Source organism: Nipponia nippon, unplaced genomic scaffold, assembly GCF_047370975.1.
Source record: "Nipponia nippon isolate SJK-2023a ecotype South Korea unplaced genomic scaffold, ASM4737097v1 scaffold_10, whole genome shotgun sequence".
In the NCBI taxonomy this organism is placed as follows: Eukaryota; Metazoa; Chordata; class Aves; order Pelecaniformes; family Threskiornithidae; genus Nipponia; species Nipponia nippon.
The window spans coordinates 33,681,561-33,699,555 of record NW_028262291.1 but is presented as its reverse complement, the minus strand read 5'-3'; the positions used below and the strand labels follow the sequence as shown (position 1 = coordinate 33,699,555).

The following is a 17,995-nucleotide window of genomic DNA, read 5'->3' as shown; positions in this document are numbered from 1 at the left end:
ACTTGCATATGCAAATTAGATGTTCCAGACACTGGTTTGTAACTGGCAGCAATTCTGACTTCGAAACAAACACAGAGGTTTATGTCAGTTAAGTCTTTGTCTTTCTTCCAAACTGTACTCCGCATAGGCCACAGCTATAAATGTTTCTACAGAGTAAATTATTCCATACATGTTTACTTCACACAGGTAGATATAAAGTACAAAGATGTAATGTGTAGTTGTTTGGTGGAATATGCAAATATGCAGAACTTTCACAAACTGCAAGCTGGCGCAAGGTTCACCACTGGCCCAAATCACTGAAAGTGAACAACTCCACAAATACTGTATGTCCACTACAGACATTCTAGATATGAGCTAAATCCTGTTTTTCAGATTACATTGTCAGACAGAGGCTCTCCTTCAGCAAGGCACCTGCTCGGTCAGCAACCTTAGTAAATTGTTATTTAAACACTTTGGCACATGCTAGTATCTTGTGCCCTAGCACTGTTTCTCAAATACAGTTCCTTTTGTATGCTGTGCTGAAGTAAGCATTTTGATAAGCATACAACTGGAAATGTGAAAGTTTGGTTAGACAGTAAATACCTCGAACTATTGCTCTACAATAATTCTATTTAGCCTGTAAGCTCAGTTTAATGACAAAAGCCTCAATAGAGAAGCTCTGGCATTTTTCTTGATTTAGTGTTAAAACCAGCCAATCCAACTGCATTACTCCTTCACATCATTTACACAACAGTGGGAAGCAAGACCAACGTACTGCCTACAACATGGAGAGGGAGCATTTCAAAACAGGTATGTGAACCTCTGCGAGCCAGTTAAACTGCTTTAAAATCCACATTCTCCTCAGCCAGAGGAGGTAAATAATACTAATGGACCTCCAAGCTTTAAGAACATAAAACTTATTTTGTGAAGCTCTACAAGGAAACAGAGCTGGATCCCTAACTCCGACCACAAGAAGAAAACAATATTTCAGTACAGTTCTTTAGTTACTCTGTTTGTAGGAAACAGAGTCCAGACCACCTACCTAGATCCACTCTGCGACTGGTAATAACTGAACCGTTGTGGGAATCTGCCCCTTCCTCTTCGGGCTCGAGCATGCTCAATTGTAACCCTTAGGATAGGAACAAAACAAAACAAGCAAACAAAAAATAAAACACAAACTTTAAGTATTTGACACTGACTTAAATCTTTCACAACTGGAAGCACATGTGCATAAACAAGAATCATCCTGCCCTTGCAAGCAATGATTTATAACAGTCACTGGCATTTCTTAAAGAGCCAGAACAGTGGTATTCTCTTGCTTCATTCATCTCCCTCAGACTTTCATGAAAATTGTCATGGGTCTGTAATTCAGATTGAAACAATTACATTTGTTCAACCAGAGCCCAAGAGTAATCACAGAGGGAAAAAGCCTACCAAAATAAGTAACAACCTAATGACTTAAACCGAACTTCCACCATCAAAATAACAATTAACTGTAACATACAACGACTATAGTCCACGTTGCTGCAAACTGAAGGGCAACATTCCAAATGATGAGAGGCTATCATCAGCTTATTTTCTGAAGTCAACAGACAGATAAATAACAAATAGATAGGTTCAATTCACTTTTACTAATATTTCTAGTGACAAGACCTTCAGTTAGCTTTGAAAAAAGAAATGAGTGCCAGTGGAGAAAACAGCCCTGCTCCAAACCACCCCTCCTCCAGTGCCAAACTATCTTTGCCTTATATAAGACTGTTGCCAGGATCCCAATGAATCTCTTTAGATGAAGTTATGGAAGGCGTATCCCACCACAGAGCCACAAGAAACGTGTGTCAGAGCACAAGCTAATGCATTGTATTTGGATGCAAAGCGCTGTTGCTGTTCTCAAGGGAAATTATGGTATCAAGCTTACCTTTCATCACACAACTCTTTACCATTTAGTTCATAAATTGCATCATCAGCATCCCTGTGGTCTTCAAATTCCTAGAAAGAAAACAGGAATAAAAAAGTATTTTCCCTCATGGTATATTCAAATGCTAGAAAACATGTTTTCTTTATAAATTTTACATTTCTGCAGCAAGTATCAGCCAGAACTTTGAAGAAGGAAGTGGATTCCCAGTACATTTATGACTGAAAAGCCAAGATGTTCTCATTCATGACCGTTTCTTCTCCCTCCACCCCACAAACTCCTTTTGCCTCCCTCAGTTGTTTCAGTATAACTATTTGCAGGACCTATATAAAATAAATTAATTAAATGACCTGGTTTATTACAGAAATATCTAAAATATTTTTTGGGAGAGCAGTGGGGGGATTACTTAAAGGCACACAGTTTGAAACACAGCCCTACATACAGGGAAATCCTATGTAACAGCATGAGCTGATCAACTGCAAACAAAAGCAGGAGAGCTTTGCACTCCCAAAACCCTCTTAAGAGTTCTGGGGCTGATTCAATTCTTACTGAATTGGCAAAGAAAGAGTGAACCAGAAAAAAAGCCCTTTGGATTTTTTTCTGAGCAAATTCAGCTCACTAGTCTAGCAAGAAGGTGCCTGTGGTGCAAGAAGAGTAAGAAACGTAAGCCCCTCTTCAGCACTGGCCACCTGTGGGTCTGGATCAGCTATAATATGCCATTCCATATACTGTTGCAACGGAATCTGTCGCTTAGCTTTTGGCAGCAATGCTGCTTTAGTCAGCTCGAGTAGCCTCTGCCCACTATCCAGCTCACTGGTTCTTGGCAAAGCTGTTTGTACAGCTCTGCAGGAAACTAGGTCAAGAAACCTATCCAGATGAAAAACAGCACACTTAGTGCAGGAGGTGGGGTGAAAAAGACAGTGTTATTTTCCAACTAGATCAGCTTCCTAGGTAGGTTCATTATGCGGCTGAACAACTGTGGTAACACCATGTGAGGCAAGGGGAGAAAGGAAAGAAAGCAGTGAGAACAAGCAGCTGGGTAGGGACTGCTTGAACCAACAGTGTGGATGGAGGAAAAAAAAAATTGTGGAACTGCAGCTTGAGAGCAACGAACAACAGAGAGGAAGCTTCTCAAGTTGAAGAAAGCATTTGCGTAACTATAAACAGCTTTTCAGAAGCAATACTGGCTCAAGCAATCTTCCCCCCTCTGCACTGAAATCTGTTTCACTACCAAATGAAACATCACGAATCCTTGCATGATGATGCAAAGATTATCTTGAGAAAATTTATTTAGGCCCAGCATTTAAGAGTATCAATACTTAGCACCTACAGCCCCCATGATTTCAGCTAGTTTCTAACAAACTGAATGTCTGCAAGTCCATCTAGCTTTACATACTAGCTTTATGGTGTGAAGTTTGAAAACATTCTGCACTGAAATCTATAGAATTTAACTAAATTTAATCAGTTTCAAAGATGAAGCAATGATTTTGATCAAGCACAATGAAGCATGCTTTTAATACTACAACAATTTCAATCAGAATCACTTTGTTTTGTAAGAGGTTATATAAATACAGATTTTAAATAACCGAAACCAAAGATGAACTGACAGCCCATCACAAGTGAGGTACCGCAAAGGATACCACCATTCAATGCATTTATAAATGATGTGGATGACAGGACGGAATGCACCCTCACCAATTTTGTGGCTGATACCAAAGTGGGAGGAGAAACAGATATACCAGAAGGAAAAACCACCACACAGATAGACCTTGATGGGCTGAAAGATTAGGCCAACAAGAATCACAAGTTTTAACAAAAGATAAATGTGAAGTCCTGCACCTGGGATAGAATAATCCCAAGCAGCAGAACAGGCTGGGGTCTCAGCGGCTGGATTGTAGCTCTGCTGAAAAGGACATGGAAATCCTTGTGGAGAGTCAGCTAAGTGTGAGTCAGCAGTGTTGCCTTGCTGCAATGAAAGCAAACCGTGTCCCGGGCTGCATCAGCAAGAGTACAGCCAGCAGACCAAGGGATGTGATTATTCCACCCTACTTGGCATTTGTTAGGCCACACCTGGAACAGTCTCTCCAGTTTTGGCCCCTCCAGCTCAAGACAGACATTGAACAATTGGAGTGGGACCAGCAGAGGGCCACCAAAACTGATCAGAAGGTTGGAGAACAAAGAAAGGTTGAGAGCACCATGTTTGTTCAGTCTGAAGAAAAGGTGGCTCAAAGGGTCAGAGTCTTCCAATACCTAAAACACAGTTACAGAGACGATGGAAGTGCTTTCCTCATGTGGGTGCAGTTATGGGATGACAGGCAAAGGGGAGGGAAAGTTTTGTTCAGATGTAAGGAAAAAATTGTTCATCGTGAGAACAATTAAATTTTTTAGACAGAGTTATGGGACAATTATTCAAGCTTATTAGTGAGCTTTGAAAAGAAAATGCTTCTGCCTAAGAACTGGAGAAGAGAGGAAGGATGGTTGGCTGACTCATGTACAGGAGTTGAACAGAAGTTGTTCCTGAATGAGTCAACAGCCCTGCCCAAGAAGAGAAAAGGAACACTCAGGGAACGGCGATTGAGAAATAGCAGCAATAAATAAAACTCAGATTCATGTCTAGATCGGCCATTCACCTCCAGACTTTAAGAGGCAGGCATTTACCTACTGTCAGTCAACAAGAAGTAGCTCATACTGCAGGGCAATCGGGAACTGGCACATGTAGGAGTCAAGAAGTAATACTCATATGAAACTGAAGTAGGCAAAGCCTGTTCTTTTGTTCTTTTCCCATAGCTTCACCCAAGGGACTGATCTTGGCAGTACAAATGGCATTAAGCCTGCCATATTGCGAGGGCAGTATCAACCTTTCCAGTTTGAACTCAGTGCTGCAGAACAGCTAATTCTCAGTTCTCAGGAGATAATAGTTAAGAAACAGGCTGATCCTGAGTCAACCTGGGAACTGGTAAAGCTGTAAAAAAGGCTGGACAACAGTTTAGGAGCGTAGAGCTCTAGAAAGCAGTGGCAGCAAACTAAGATCCAATGAAATCTGTATTTCATTTAATAGTCTGACAGACACATACGCCCTGTGAACATATATTGATAGTGAATATGCCTAACTTAAGCTGCACAAGAGTTAAAAGCTGTTCTGCTTAAATCCAACAGCAAGCACCTATTACACCGGCTGTCTTGGCCAACGACTTTGCTTTTATGTCAGGCCATTATTTAGAGATATGCCCAAGCAGATTAGAAGGAGTGAGAGAGGAACATGAGTGACTCTGTATAAACTTTTCTCCAGGTCAAGACTTTGTCAAGTTTTGTAACGCCGTAACAGGATATTTATACTGTCTTCAGAAATAAGAGATAAAATTTAAAATTTTGAGCAACATCTGGCCAAAATCAGGTAAAACTGCAATCCCAACACCTGAAAAGCAGCCTGAAACGTATATTAATATTTCCCATTTCCCATTGGAACTATTATTCTCTTCAGCATCTTCCCTTCCTTGACATCAGCCTAGCAAGGCTAGTACCTGCAAGCAAGAGAAAGGAAAATAAGGTATTACTTACCACAAATCCAAATCCATTTTTAAGATGGATTTCTCGTATGCGTCCATATCCTTTGAAGAATTTCTCCACATCCCGTTCCCGAGCACGTGAGCTTAAGTGTCCAACAAAGACGCGGCAGCCACTCATCTTAAGGTTGATGCTAAGAAAGAAAACAGCACTGTTAATCACCCTATTTTAAGTTTGTTAAACTGATAAAGATCGCTTTTACATCTCAAAAATTTTGGTTAAATGGGACTTGATTTTATTGTCCTCCAGGTATGTATGTTAAAACTCCAATTCTTCTCTATAGCCAGAGAAGCGAGAAATTCCTGTCTTACTGACTTCCAGCAGAACGTACACAGAACTCTCAGCTTTGTCCTTTTTAGTCATACAGCTGAAAAACTTCTTGTATCTGAAATAATGTTTTTGGTTTTTGCTGGACTAAGGTGGCTTTTGTACCAGAGCATGAAAAAAACCCACTCTATAACCTCCAAGATGAATTTGCTGGGCTAACAGCAGTTAAAAAAAAAAAAAAAAAAAAAAAAGAACAAAACTGTTATGCCAATCATTAGAATAATGACATAAAACATTCTCAAACTTTTGCTTTCACCTGAAGGGATTGCTGCAATCCTGCAAAAGTTATATTACCATCCAGAAGATAAACAGTAGTAATCAAATAATTTTAATTGGCACTAACCATAAAATATCTTATTTTAACAGTCTATCAAGTTATGAAGAAGAAATGTTTTGTTATTATGAGATTTCAACAACGGCAAAAACAAAGGCTATTTCAGATATTCAGATTTTCAAAACTATGATCCAGGATACATAATTTGAGATATTTTATGAAAGCTCCGTTATTTACCTTGAGTATGTCACTTTTTCAGTTTATGCGATTTAGAAATTTTTAAGTTCTTGTGACTGGAAAATATTAATTATTTGGCTCAGCTTGCTGTCACACAAAAACCAAAGAATCCAATCCCTAAAGAGTGGAAACACAATGTGATCTTATATTACAATACTGGGCTGTAAAGCAAACAGACAACATATCATGTTAGCTGTGAAAGCAGTTCAAAACAATTTGGATGCAGTATTTTGAATTGACGTGATTTACCTTCTGTGTTAACACCCATAAGGTTTCTATTGATTGGTTTCTTTACTTGGGTCACTGTGCCATCAGAGAAGTGCTAGAACTTTGGAAGAACAGGTATAGGGCTTTCTATGGGGCGAGGAGTAGAAGTCTGACAGCACTTAGATTAGCTTAAACTGTGCCCCAACCACGATCTGAGGTGATAGCTATTTAATCGCTTTCACGTGAAAAGTTTCGTGCTTCTCCTACAAGGGCCTACATTGCCCTTTGTAACCGTTCCTTCTGTTGTGCCCACACTTGCATTTCTATGCCCACATGGAAATCCAGCTCAGAGGACTGATTCAGCTCCCTCACAGAGTAGCTAGTCCTCCGACAGATTGTTTTCCCGATGCACCCTTACCACACGAACACTGGCAAGGCCAGCAGTGGGTATTAAGGGAAAGACAGGCCTTTGCAGAGGATGGACAGACTTATGTAACTATGTGCTTTAAAACACGGTAAGAACAGTCACTCTGGCAACAGCACTCATTTTGGGAGCAACATAGATTTGACAGATTAAAATGACTGGATAACTGCTGTTCAATACTTATAGTTTTTAGTTCTAGAAAAACAAGGTGGGGAGAAGAATCACAGAAGGAAACCAACATGGGGCAGATGCAACTGACTGCCTGAGAAAGTACCACAGCCTAAGTCATGAAAACTATCTGTCCATGCATTATTTACTCAAACGCGAGGGACCACAATGGATTCGAGATCTGTATCCACACCTGCAAGTCGCAGAGCTTCACACGTTGTTCCTAGCACAACGCAACCGCGTTTGCTCCCTAGTCGCTCACAAGATCAAACATGCTGGCCTAAAAGCACTCAGGAGGCATGGGACCGCAGCAAAAGACCGTCTGCTTGTGCGCCTTTTTGAGAAGTCGAGGCGGGACAGGGCTGCGCTAGCCTCGCCGCCTCCCCAAGGCAGGAGGACCCTCTCCTTGGGTTCACCGCCACCGAGGCGTCGGCCCCTCAGTGGTGATCGTCCCTCCGGCTCTTCGAGGCGGACGCGAAAGCTTTACACTCACCCGCAAGCCCCGACGGCTCCCAGCCATCCCTCCAAGCCAACCAGCCGGGATCAGCCCTCCCCTCCGCAAGGCCGCGGGGCAGCGATGAAGCGCGGCCTCCTCCGCGGCCTGCCGCCGCCGCGCCTCAATTACCCGACCGCCAGCGGTCCCCCGCCGAGCGCCCGGGCCAGCGGCGCTGCGCGGCGCCAGCGAGGCCTCCGAGAGCGGCTTCCTCCCCCTCAGCCCGGCGCCGCCACAAGAAAGGCCGGGCCCGTCGCCGCCCCGCAGCAGGGCCCGGCTGCAAGAAGCCCGCTCGCAACTCGACGCCCGACCCTCCCGCGGCCCTCCCGCCACCGAGCGAGCCACGGAGGGGCGGCCGCTCACCGTCGCCGAGCGCTGAGTCCTGCGGGCCGTCAGGAAACCGCTCTTCCCGGCCGCGGCGGCAATGGCTGCCTTGTTCCTACCAGAGACCGACACCGCCGCGCGCCCCCAACGGATCCTGCGCAACCGCCAACGCCCGACTCCAACTCCCAGCGCGCCGCGCGGCCGCACCGTTGCACGCTGGGAGATGTAGGCGCCGGCGCCGGGGCCTGTCAGCAGCGCCGCGCTGCGGGCCTGCAGCCGCTCGGCTGCGTCAGGCGGCTCGTTTGAACCGGCGTTGTGCGGGGATTTTGTGGGGATGAGGGTTCCCCAGGGCAGCGCCGTTCCCGAGGGGGGCCGGGAGGAGAGGGGTGCAGCCCTGTCAGCGTGAGCTGCGAGGCCGGGGCTCTTGGGTCGGGGAGAGGCCGAGGGGGCTCCTGCCACGAGCAGGCCTAGGCTGCGGGGTAGGAATGCGCTGGGAGCCAGCGCTTGCTGCGGAGCACCCTGAAATAAATCACGCTCCTTTCCCGATGAAGCGATGCTGGGCCTGTGCACCCCTGCCAACCTGCTGCCGTCCCCCAGCCATTCTGCTTCATGCTGAACTGCCTATGACTGTTGACCAAGACATAGCAAAAAAGATGGGTATCTCTACAGGTTAACAAGTGGAGGAGCAAAGGCACACGTCCAAAGAGTTCATCCGAAGTGTTACACATTAGCTCAGCAACTACAGTTCTGCCAACAAAAGTTCACTGCGGCCAGCCAGTCACTACCAGCTCCTTCTCTTCAGCACACAGAATTACGCTGCTTTGGATAAAACCACACTGTCAGTTACTGTTACTGTCGCTGACACCAGGGGGAAACCTTGGGTGGGGAAAAGTGGCTAGTGAAGATAAGGCTTGTATGGAGGTGTTAGGCAGAAGCAGTTTTTCCATGCATGTACATGCAGCACGCTACGACTCTGGTTTATGAATGTCTGAGATGTACTTATTTTATGGAATTCTTACAGTGTAATTCATGATAGCTCACGGTATGATGATCAAGACAAAAATTATTATCGGTTTCTTCAGTATAGCATAGCTCATTAAATCTTCACTGTCCAGACACTTACAATACAGCTACAGTTTGTTTTACCCATTTTTTCCCATTGTCTGATAGCATCATGTCTGGATTTCCTGATTTAACTTGGAGTAAATACCTAAGTCACATTATGACATCGTATGGTAGATTCAGGCATCATTCAAATTTCTTGCCCTCTAATTATTCTTTAGGATGGAGATAAGGTTATCTTATACATTCAACATCCGTAATAAACAGAATCATTTAGGTTGGAAGGGACCCCTTGAGATCATCTGGTCCAACCCCCCAGGGTTGCCCAGGACCACGTGCAGTCAGCTTTTTAGTATCTCTGCAGATGGAGGTTCCACAACCTCTCTGGACAACCCGATCCAGTGTTTGACCACCCTTACAGTAAAAAAATGTTTTCTTGTGTTCAGATGAAATTTCATGGGTTTTAATTGTCAGGGGATGCTACTGAGAAGAGTGTGGCTCCCTCCTTTCCTTCCCATCAGGTATTTATACACACTCAGCCTTCTCCAGGCTGAAGACTCCCAGCACTCTCAGCCTCTCCTTCCATGAGAGATGCTCCAGTCCCTCAGTCATCTTTGTGGCCCTGTGCTGGACTCAATCCAGTAAGTCCGTATCTCTTTTGTGCTGGGAAGACCAGCAGAGGACACAACGCTCCAGGTATGGCCTCACCAGTGCTGAGCAGAGGGGAAGGATCACCTCCCTCAACCTTCCAGCAATGCTCTGCCTAATGCAGCCCAGAATGCTGTTGGCTTTTGCCTCAAGGCAACGGATGTGAACTCTTTTTGGTAAGAAAATGGAGTAATGTGACAGCTCAACAAAACAAACTGTGGTTAAAAAATAAAAAAAATGGATAGCTGTAGCTGGGGCAAGTATGTCTTACAACTTTGAATACAATGTTCAGTTGTAAAGCTGTTTTAGTTGTTTATTTGATAAGACTGTGCAGGACACTCAAAATGGCAACCCTGTGACTCTTTGTGTGCAAATTCTGCATAGGTAGCAGAGCTGGACTATTACAGGAGTAGCACCAGAGTCTCTGTGTGCCTGTGTGCTTGAATTGCTGCGTAAGAAGCTCAGAAGCAGAAAAAAGCTCCTTAGGTGGCAGTCTTGGAGTAACAGGGATTTGAGTTACTGGCAATAATGAAGATAAGTCATGCCAGAAGCCCAATTAAAGCTTTTTCGGTTTTATCCTGCATCTCTGCAGCCTTTGGGGTCGTGTCAGTGGGGAAGAATGCGGCTGTGTGTCTGGAACACAGCTCGGGCTGCTCTGGCAGTGCCTGAGCTGGGCTGGAGTCCCGCTTTGCCTTTCTTGGTTCTGGACACTCTGCACGGGTGGTAAAAGGCATGAAATATATCATTAGAAGAATCTGCAGCGTTGCCTCTAGTGTGTGGGTAGCGTTTCTGGAAGCTATCATGTGCAAAATCCACTTTCGTGATAAAGCTGTATTTTAGTTTCCTCGTTATTTTGGTTGCACAAAAAGATTGGTCTCTCAGAAGACCAACTGAAAGCCCACTGGGAACTATTAACATCCTGACTGCACACCTACAAATGTAAACAAATGCTCAGCTGGAATCAGGATACTTAAAAAGCACAGTCTGTTTATTGCTGAGGTAAATGAACTGCTTGCTTGCTTCCCCGAAGAAGACATTTTATTTTCTCTGTGGCAGAAAGCAGGATGCTGTGGTTCAGTACCACAGATTAGAGATTATGCCCTATTCAAGTAAGAAGTAGCAGGAGAGAAATTCTTCATTAAAGTGACGGTGGTGATGTTTGAATGTGCTTAATAATAAAGAAGGTATAAAATGCTTTCTTAACTCTGCAGTTTAAAGTAGTCCTTGGTTTTAGGCAAATCTGACCAACAAAAGCCACAGGGTTCATACAAAAAGCCACAACAGCAATTAAGGAACTGGGAGAAATGGTCTGGGAAAAGGTTTGAAATAGTTGTAGGATGACTGTGGCACTTAGACTGGAACGTGACAGAGCTGGGCTCAGTTCTCTGCTCCACCACAGACCTCCCCGAGCACCACAGGCAAATCACCCCTGGCTGGAGACAATAACCACTCAGTTACCTTCACTGCAGCACCTAACTCAGAGGTGCCAGCCACCCAGAAGGAATCCGAGACCTAGAGCTAGGTCTTGCACAGGACACAGGGGAAGGTAGACATTTGGGGACCAAAAATGCCCGCATGCTAGCAAGTGAGTGAGGAGCTGTTAGGAAGCAGCGGTGAGAGATGTGGGTCTTCATGACCTGCCCCTGCTCAGTACAAACGCACCTGCCTGCAGCTGGGAAACCAGAGCCTTATTCCACTTGGGATCCACAGCTCAGAGTTGTCTCAAAGTGCCAACATCTGTTTCTAGCGAGGATTAACTAGGACTTGTTCTTTTCTTCAGCTGCCAAAAGACATGTTGAGACCAACAGCTACGTCTTGTAAAATGGCCTATTGTTTAAAATACCCATCACTCTGGAGGATTGGGTCTGGTGTCTTCCTCAGCCTGAAGATCCAGGCTCCCACTCGCCACAGAGTGCCCTAACCACAGTGTGAGCCTGCGGTGGTGGAGGAGGGAGGCTCCTCTCATTGCAGCTGTGCCACTATGGAGCAGACAACTGAGGGAGAGCAAGTGTAAGGGCAGACCTAATGGCTGGGGTGGTGGGAGAGGCGTCCTAGGGCCCGTTTCCCACCCCGAGGCTTTGTTCTATATTTTATCCTTTGACTATTTAATAGAAAATACCTAAAAAATGTCTCCATCAGGGACCGAAATGCAGCATTCCTTCTGCAAACTGGTTGCCTAAACCATGAGGATATGGGTTCATGCTTTCTCTCCTGTTGCCTGGGTGCTTATTCTTTTTATTTCACAGAGACAGACGGAGTGAGGCTGGGAAGATGCTCCCTGGCACAGCCTATTAGGTTTCCCGCTGGTTAGGGTGTAGCACTGGGAGGTGGGGATCCCCTGAGGAGGGATGAAGCGTTGAACTTGTGTTACTCTCCTTATGTGAGGATATTTTAGGCAATTAGGTTTTTACGGAGCAAATGGGTGGCAAACCCACCCAGACACTTTGCAAAGAAAGCAGCCAGTCTTGCTGGTTTGTACTGCTCTGTGTAGACAGGGTGAGGTTTGCATGCCCCTGTGATGCGAGGTGTTTGTGAAGGGAATACTCAGGCCCTGATGGGGACTCTCACAGGGGACCAGGTGTCCAGTTGTTTCAATGGCCTGTTCCAGGCCTGCAGAAACATAGGCATGCAGAGAAGGCCTAGGTGCAACAGGAAAAAGCCTAGCGAGCAACACCTCCAGATTTGGGCAGCAGCTGAACAGAGGCTGTTTGGATTGCAATTGTAAATATAGGCTTTGCATTTCTACCTAGCCCTTCATCTGCACAGTGGGAATAAGACTAGATGTTTCCCACAGCAGTAGTGAGAGATTGTATTTTTCCAGATAGTATGAGGATTGGGGTCACTGAGGTATTGCAATAGCTAGAGGTCCTTCTCGATATTTTGCTCGAATGCTTGCTAGGTCACTAGGATGGGAATTACTGACAAATAGCAAAAAAGTGTAAATAAACTTGCTGAGAAGAGATAAGACAGGGATGGGATGTAGTGCGGTTTCTACCAACATATTTTCATGCACGTATGTCCCAGAAATCAAAGCAGGGAACAAAACTGAGAAACTATTTCCTGACTGTTGTGTCGTGTCCAAAGACAGGGCAGGAAGCCATTTTAATATTTTATTGGTGACATGTATAGTCTATAAGGCTGTTAAGTTCCCAGAATACAGAAAAGAATCATTTTCTTCTTGCATTTGCAGTGGGCTTAAATTTCTGAGATTTAAATCTACCTAAAAGAGCCTTATAGAGCATCCTTCCCTGTACAAGAGCTAATAATCCAACTTCATCCCTCCCAATGACTGACTTTTCTGCTGACTGCAGCACTGAACACATGTATGCTGTGTATGCTGGGGAATGTTCTGATTACCTGTTTGTCTCAGGATCTGCCCTATACTTTGTTAATCTAGGTTTATTATGCTAAGACTTTCCCAGCAGCTTAGAGCTAATGCAATGGATTTTAAGGGTTTACACAGTAGCAACTCTTTCAGTAGCCAGAGTCACCTCAGCAGTTTGATTAATTCAACAGGATTAAGCTTTCTTAGTACTTGGTTACTATGGGGGCGGGGTGGAATCTGTCCTACCCCAGCATCTGTAATGCAAGTAATGTCGTACAAATAATTTTCTTGTTATGGTTTGAAAATCATACCTGCCATTTTAGTTTGAGCTGTTCCTTTTCGCAGCCGTTAGAGTCACCCTCTCTTTATTCCTCACCCTCTTCATTACTTCCCTGATAAAACCAGTCAGTCTGATTTGGCTGGCTGGATCCTCTGTGGATGTATGAATACTTCTTTGAAACCAAGTTCATTCCAGGTTGCAGGCCAGTTTCCTTTCATTGTCTTCTGAGACTCCTGGCTCAGAAGATGCTGGCAGCACTGAAGACATGCAACAAGATAGATTTGAGAGGCTTTTGGAAATGTGATTGACATTCTGGCAGGCAAGACAGCCCCATGTTGTCTGAGCACTCATGTGCTTTTTGCCCCTGTACTGTCAGACAGTCATGCAGGGGCAGGTACTGAGATCTCAGCAGCCAAAGATGTCAACAGTCATGAAAGGAAAATGGTTAATTTCTTGGGAAAGCATTATTTCAATTTCTGCGCCTGAAAATATTGAGTATGGCAGACTGACGAAAACAGTTCATTCCTGAATACGAGATGTGAGCTTGAAGTGGATTGTCCGCTTCTTCTGTTCTTGGCAGGGGAAGGGGCAGTCACTGAGCTGCAAACAGCTGCTTCCAGAGATGAATTTCACCAAGGCTGATGTCAGGACTTGGCTAAAGAATGGCACGTTAGCTGCAAAACCACGAGCCTAATACAAAAAGCTGTTTTTGAATTTCAGCATACTAACTGCCAGAGACTGTTAGGCCACGCGATTGCAAGATACGTCTTGTGCTGCATATGAGGAAGGTGAACATGTTGCAGCATCCTAGTGCTCCTCCTTGGGTGGGGTGGGAATGGGGAGGCCGTATCTACAGCCTAGAGGGAAAGACCAGGTCACATAAGCTCTAGCCAGTTTGTCAAAGCCTGTGCCACCTAAGCAGAAGAAATACCAATACATGTGCCTAAAACTGTAGACATGCCTACTGCCGATATTTTGAACTCTATTCAACTACTCAGAAGCACAGGTGAGGCCTTTCTCGTGCTGTTAACACCTCAACTTCACCAAAGGATGCAGTGCTGTGGTGCCACTGGAGCAACGTTAGCAAGGCTGGAGCGCACACACTGCCAACAATTTGTTGTGTGAACAGGGACGAGCCACCTGTTTTCTTTCTGTCTCATAAAACCATGAACACTTACGCCTTGCTGCAGTTTTGTGTGAAACCTGGTCACAGAGTGCAATGCTACCACAGCTCAGTAAAAGGTTTTTGTAAAGACTTCTGGAATCTCCAAGTATGGACTTGCAGAGAGCTGTCACCAGGATCATTCCAAATAATTTGGCTCCATTCTCAGAGTGGTAGCAGAGTTGGGCCTAAGGTGATGGCCCAAGGCAGGCACACCTATGCTCTTTTTCCAGCCCTATTTCAAAATAACACGGGTCTTTTCTCCAGACAGCGGTCATTTAATACCCCAATGGATATTCCCCCCACCCCCTGGTATTACTGTTTAAATAAATTAAAAAAAAAAAGCATGCATAAAAAAAGCGTATCATTACATCTTCTGGGAATGGGTACAACCCACAGAGAACCTCAATTTGTTTGACAGTGCAAATGTCCTTTTCCAGGTGCAGCAAACCAAGGACAGGACAGCTACTGTGGAAGAGGAAAGAGGGTTATCAAAGCAAGGACAATGGGTGCTCTGAGGCAAACTTCAGTATAGATTATCTGCTCATGCCTGTAGTCATCGTCTCTGCTGTTTTAGTTTTCAAACAGATAACTATGTTATGTACATTAAAATATGGCAATGGAATCAGCACTCCCTATCTTTGAAGAGGACAGTGGGATTTGCTGCTCCAGCTGAATCCCTATAAGTCAATGGGGCCCGATGGGATTCATTCAAGGGTACTTAAAGAGCTGGCTGATGTCATAGCGAGACCTCTCTCAATGATTTTTCAATGATCTTGGGAATCTGGGGAGGTCCCAGTTGACTGGACACTAGCAAACATTGTCCCAGTCTTCAGGAAGGGCAACAGGGATGACCCTGGTAACTACAGACCTGTCAGTCTCACCTCTGTGCCTGGCAAAATTATGGAGAAGATTATTCCAGGAGTTATTGAAAAACACCTGAAAGACAACACAGTCATTGGCCCCAGCCAGCACGGGCTCACGAGGGGAAAGTCCTGCTTGACAAACTTTCTAGAACTTCTTTTTATGACAAGGTTACCCGCCTAGTTGAAAAAGGGAAGCCAGTCGATGTAATCTTTTTGGACTTCAGTAAAGCCTTCGATACTGTCTCTCACAGTATCCTCCTGGACAAAATGCCCAGCATACAGCTGGATAAACACAAAATGCAATGGGTGAGCAATTGGCTGATGGGTCAGGCTCAAAGGGTTATAGTAAATGGCGTTACATTGGGCTGGCAACCAGTCACTAGCACGGTTCCACAGGGATCCATCTTGGGGCCAGTGCTCTTTAATGTCTTCATAAATGACTTGGATGCAGGGCTTGAAGGTTTGTTATCAAAGTTTGCTGATGACACAAAATTGGGAGGAGCTGTTGACACTCTGGAGGGCAGAGAGGCCCTGCAGAGAGATCTGGACAAATTAGAGGGCTGGGCAATCACCAACCAGATGAAGTTTAACAAGGGCAAGTGCCAGATTTTGCACCTGGGACAGGGCGACCCTGGATGTACGTACAGACTGGGGAACGAGAGGCTGGAGAGCAGCCTTGCGGAGAGGGATCTGGGGTTCTGGTCAACAGCAAGTTGAACACGAGCCAACAGCGTGCCCTGGCAGCCAAGAGGGCCAACCGTGCCCTGGGGTGCATCAAGCACTGCATGGGTAGCCAGTCGAGGGAGGGGATTGTCCCGCTCTGCTCTGCACTGGTGAGGCCTCGTCTTGAGTGCTGTGTGCAGTTCTGGGCCCCACAGTACAAAAAGGATACGAAGCTACTAGAGAGTGTCCAGAGGGGAGTCACGAAGATAGTGAAGGGTTTAGAGGGGAAGCCATATGAGGAGCAGCTGAAGTCACTTGGTCTGTTCAGCCTGGAGAAGAGGAGACTGAGGGGAGACCTCATCGCAGTCTACAGCTTCCTCACAAGGGGAAGAGGAGGAGCAGGCGCTGATCTCTTCTCCCTGGCGACCAACAATAGAACCCAAGGGAACGGCAGGAAGATATGCCAGGGGAGGTTTAGGCTGGATATTAGGAAAAGGTTCTTCACTCAGAGGGTGGTGGAGCACTGGAACAGGCTCCCCAGGGAGGCAGTCATGGCACCAAGCCTGACAATATTCAAGAAGCATTTGGACAACACCCTCAGACATGGTGTGAATTTTGAGGTTGTCCTATGCAGGGACAGGAGTTGGACTCGATGATCCTTGTGGGTCCCTTCCAACTCAGGACATTCCATGATTCTATAGTAGTGACGTAGCTGAAAATGGGCCTATAGAGGAGCTTGCAAGTGGATTCAATACTGATGCTGCTGCAAGTCCTGCATTATTGACAATTCATATCAACCCCTCCAGGCTTCTCGGTATCATGAGTTACAGCACAGGAAACTCTGCTTCAGCTCAAATCCAGCACTCATTAACAATGCAATTATAGGTAAGTTACATGAACTGTCTCTGCTTCAACCTTTGAAGACAAACTATGGTGAGTACAGTCTGGCCTTGTCTCTGTATGAAGCTAAATGGAGCTCACTTGCGTAACCTCTGCGAACACATTATCCAGCCTACAGGAGAACGCAGATCTTGGGTCTCCTGGAAGAAGTGTGGTAGCAGACATTACATCCCCTCTCCCAAATACAGTATGCAGATACTGTCAGGTGGGGATACATGACAACACGCTGCTGCAATTTTTATTGTGTCCTACTCAAGGTCAGGAATAAACCAGAAAGCTGTGCTGAACCCCAACCCACAATGTACAATATTTTCCTCAGGACTTAGCTCTGCCCTGGAGAACAGAGGGCAATGCTATTGAGAGCTGCAGGAGCTCCTTGGGAATCTGTGCATGAATTCTCAGATCCTGCAGTTGTTACTTCAAAATAAAAACTGCCTTAGGGACTAGAGACAGCAGTATGTGGTCATACCTAAAAAACACTCACTTGAAACATGTCATGAAGCAGTAATGCAGTTTTTTGCTCCTAACTCCATGTTTCCTAAAAAAGTTGTGGGAGGGCAGGAAATGCACCTGTAATATGAGATGGCTCGGAAGGGATTAGCTGCTTCCCTTTACTGATTTTCAGGCATGCCTGTGCGTGTGTATACTTTATGATTCATTAAAGGTCCCAAAGGAGTTCTTCTGAAGGCTGGTTTCTTTCGAATGTCCAATACAAAGATGATCTTGAGGGCTCTGGAAGAATTTATAATGTCAGAAGATGTGATATCAAGAGCAGTGAGATATTGAATGCTGAGCATGGAACAGTGGCGGAATTTTTCATAGATGGTTCAAGATATGGTGGTTGTTTGTTTGCATAGGTCTAGTAACTAATTCTGTGCTGGTTCTAAGCAGGAACAAGAATATTGTTCCTAGAGATGTGGGTGTATCAGGGATGGTTAAAAATTATAAGTAATTTAATTAAATTAAATTTTAAATTACATTAAATTAAAGTAGTAAGAAAGCTGTGAAAATTCCAACATCATTCAACAAGAATGAAAAGGTTAAGGGGGAAAGGAAGTTTACCTTTAAAGTATTGTAATTTCAATTTAAAATCCATTAATTTTGGATTATCTTCATCGTGTTTGTGGTTTCAACTAAATAGGATTAAACAATTTTACTATACAAATGAATAAAGTCTAGA

General features: G+C 44.9%; 1 protein-coding gene across 13 annotated transcripts in view; it reads right to left on the bottom strand.

Annotated features, from left to right (window-relative positions):
• LOC104020308 (serine/arginine-rich splicing factor 5) overlaps window positions 1–8,086 on the bottom strand; it is a 29,567-nt gene extending 21,481 nt beyond the window's left edge. For 10 of the 13 annotated variants that reach the window (XR_015702010.1, XR_015702011.1, XR_015702013.1 and 7 more), the window contains exons 1-4: window positions 7,949–8,086; window positions 5,450–5,588; window positions 1,895–1,965; window positions 1,022–1,108 (exon numbers count right to left, since the gene is read on the bottom strand). Coding sequence is in view for 8 of the 13 variants with exons in the window: in XM_087746492.1 (XP_087602618.1) it covers window positions 1,022–1,108; window positions 1,895–1,965; window positions 5,450–5,575 (284 nt within the window). In the remaining 5 variants the exon portion in view is untranslated. Of the gene's footprint in view, window positions 1–1,021; window positions 1,109–1,894; window positions 1,966–5,449; window positions 5,589–6,293; window positions 6,411–7,585; window positions 7,856–7,948 lie in introns of those variants that run through there. The other 3 variants (XM_087746490.1, XM_087746491.1, XM_087746495.1) reach the window with 3 other exon arrangements.
• Window positions 8,087–17,995: the final 9,909 nt, after the last annotated feature.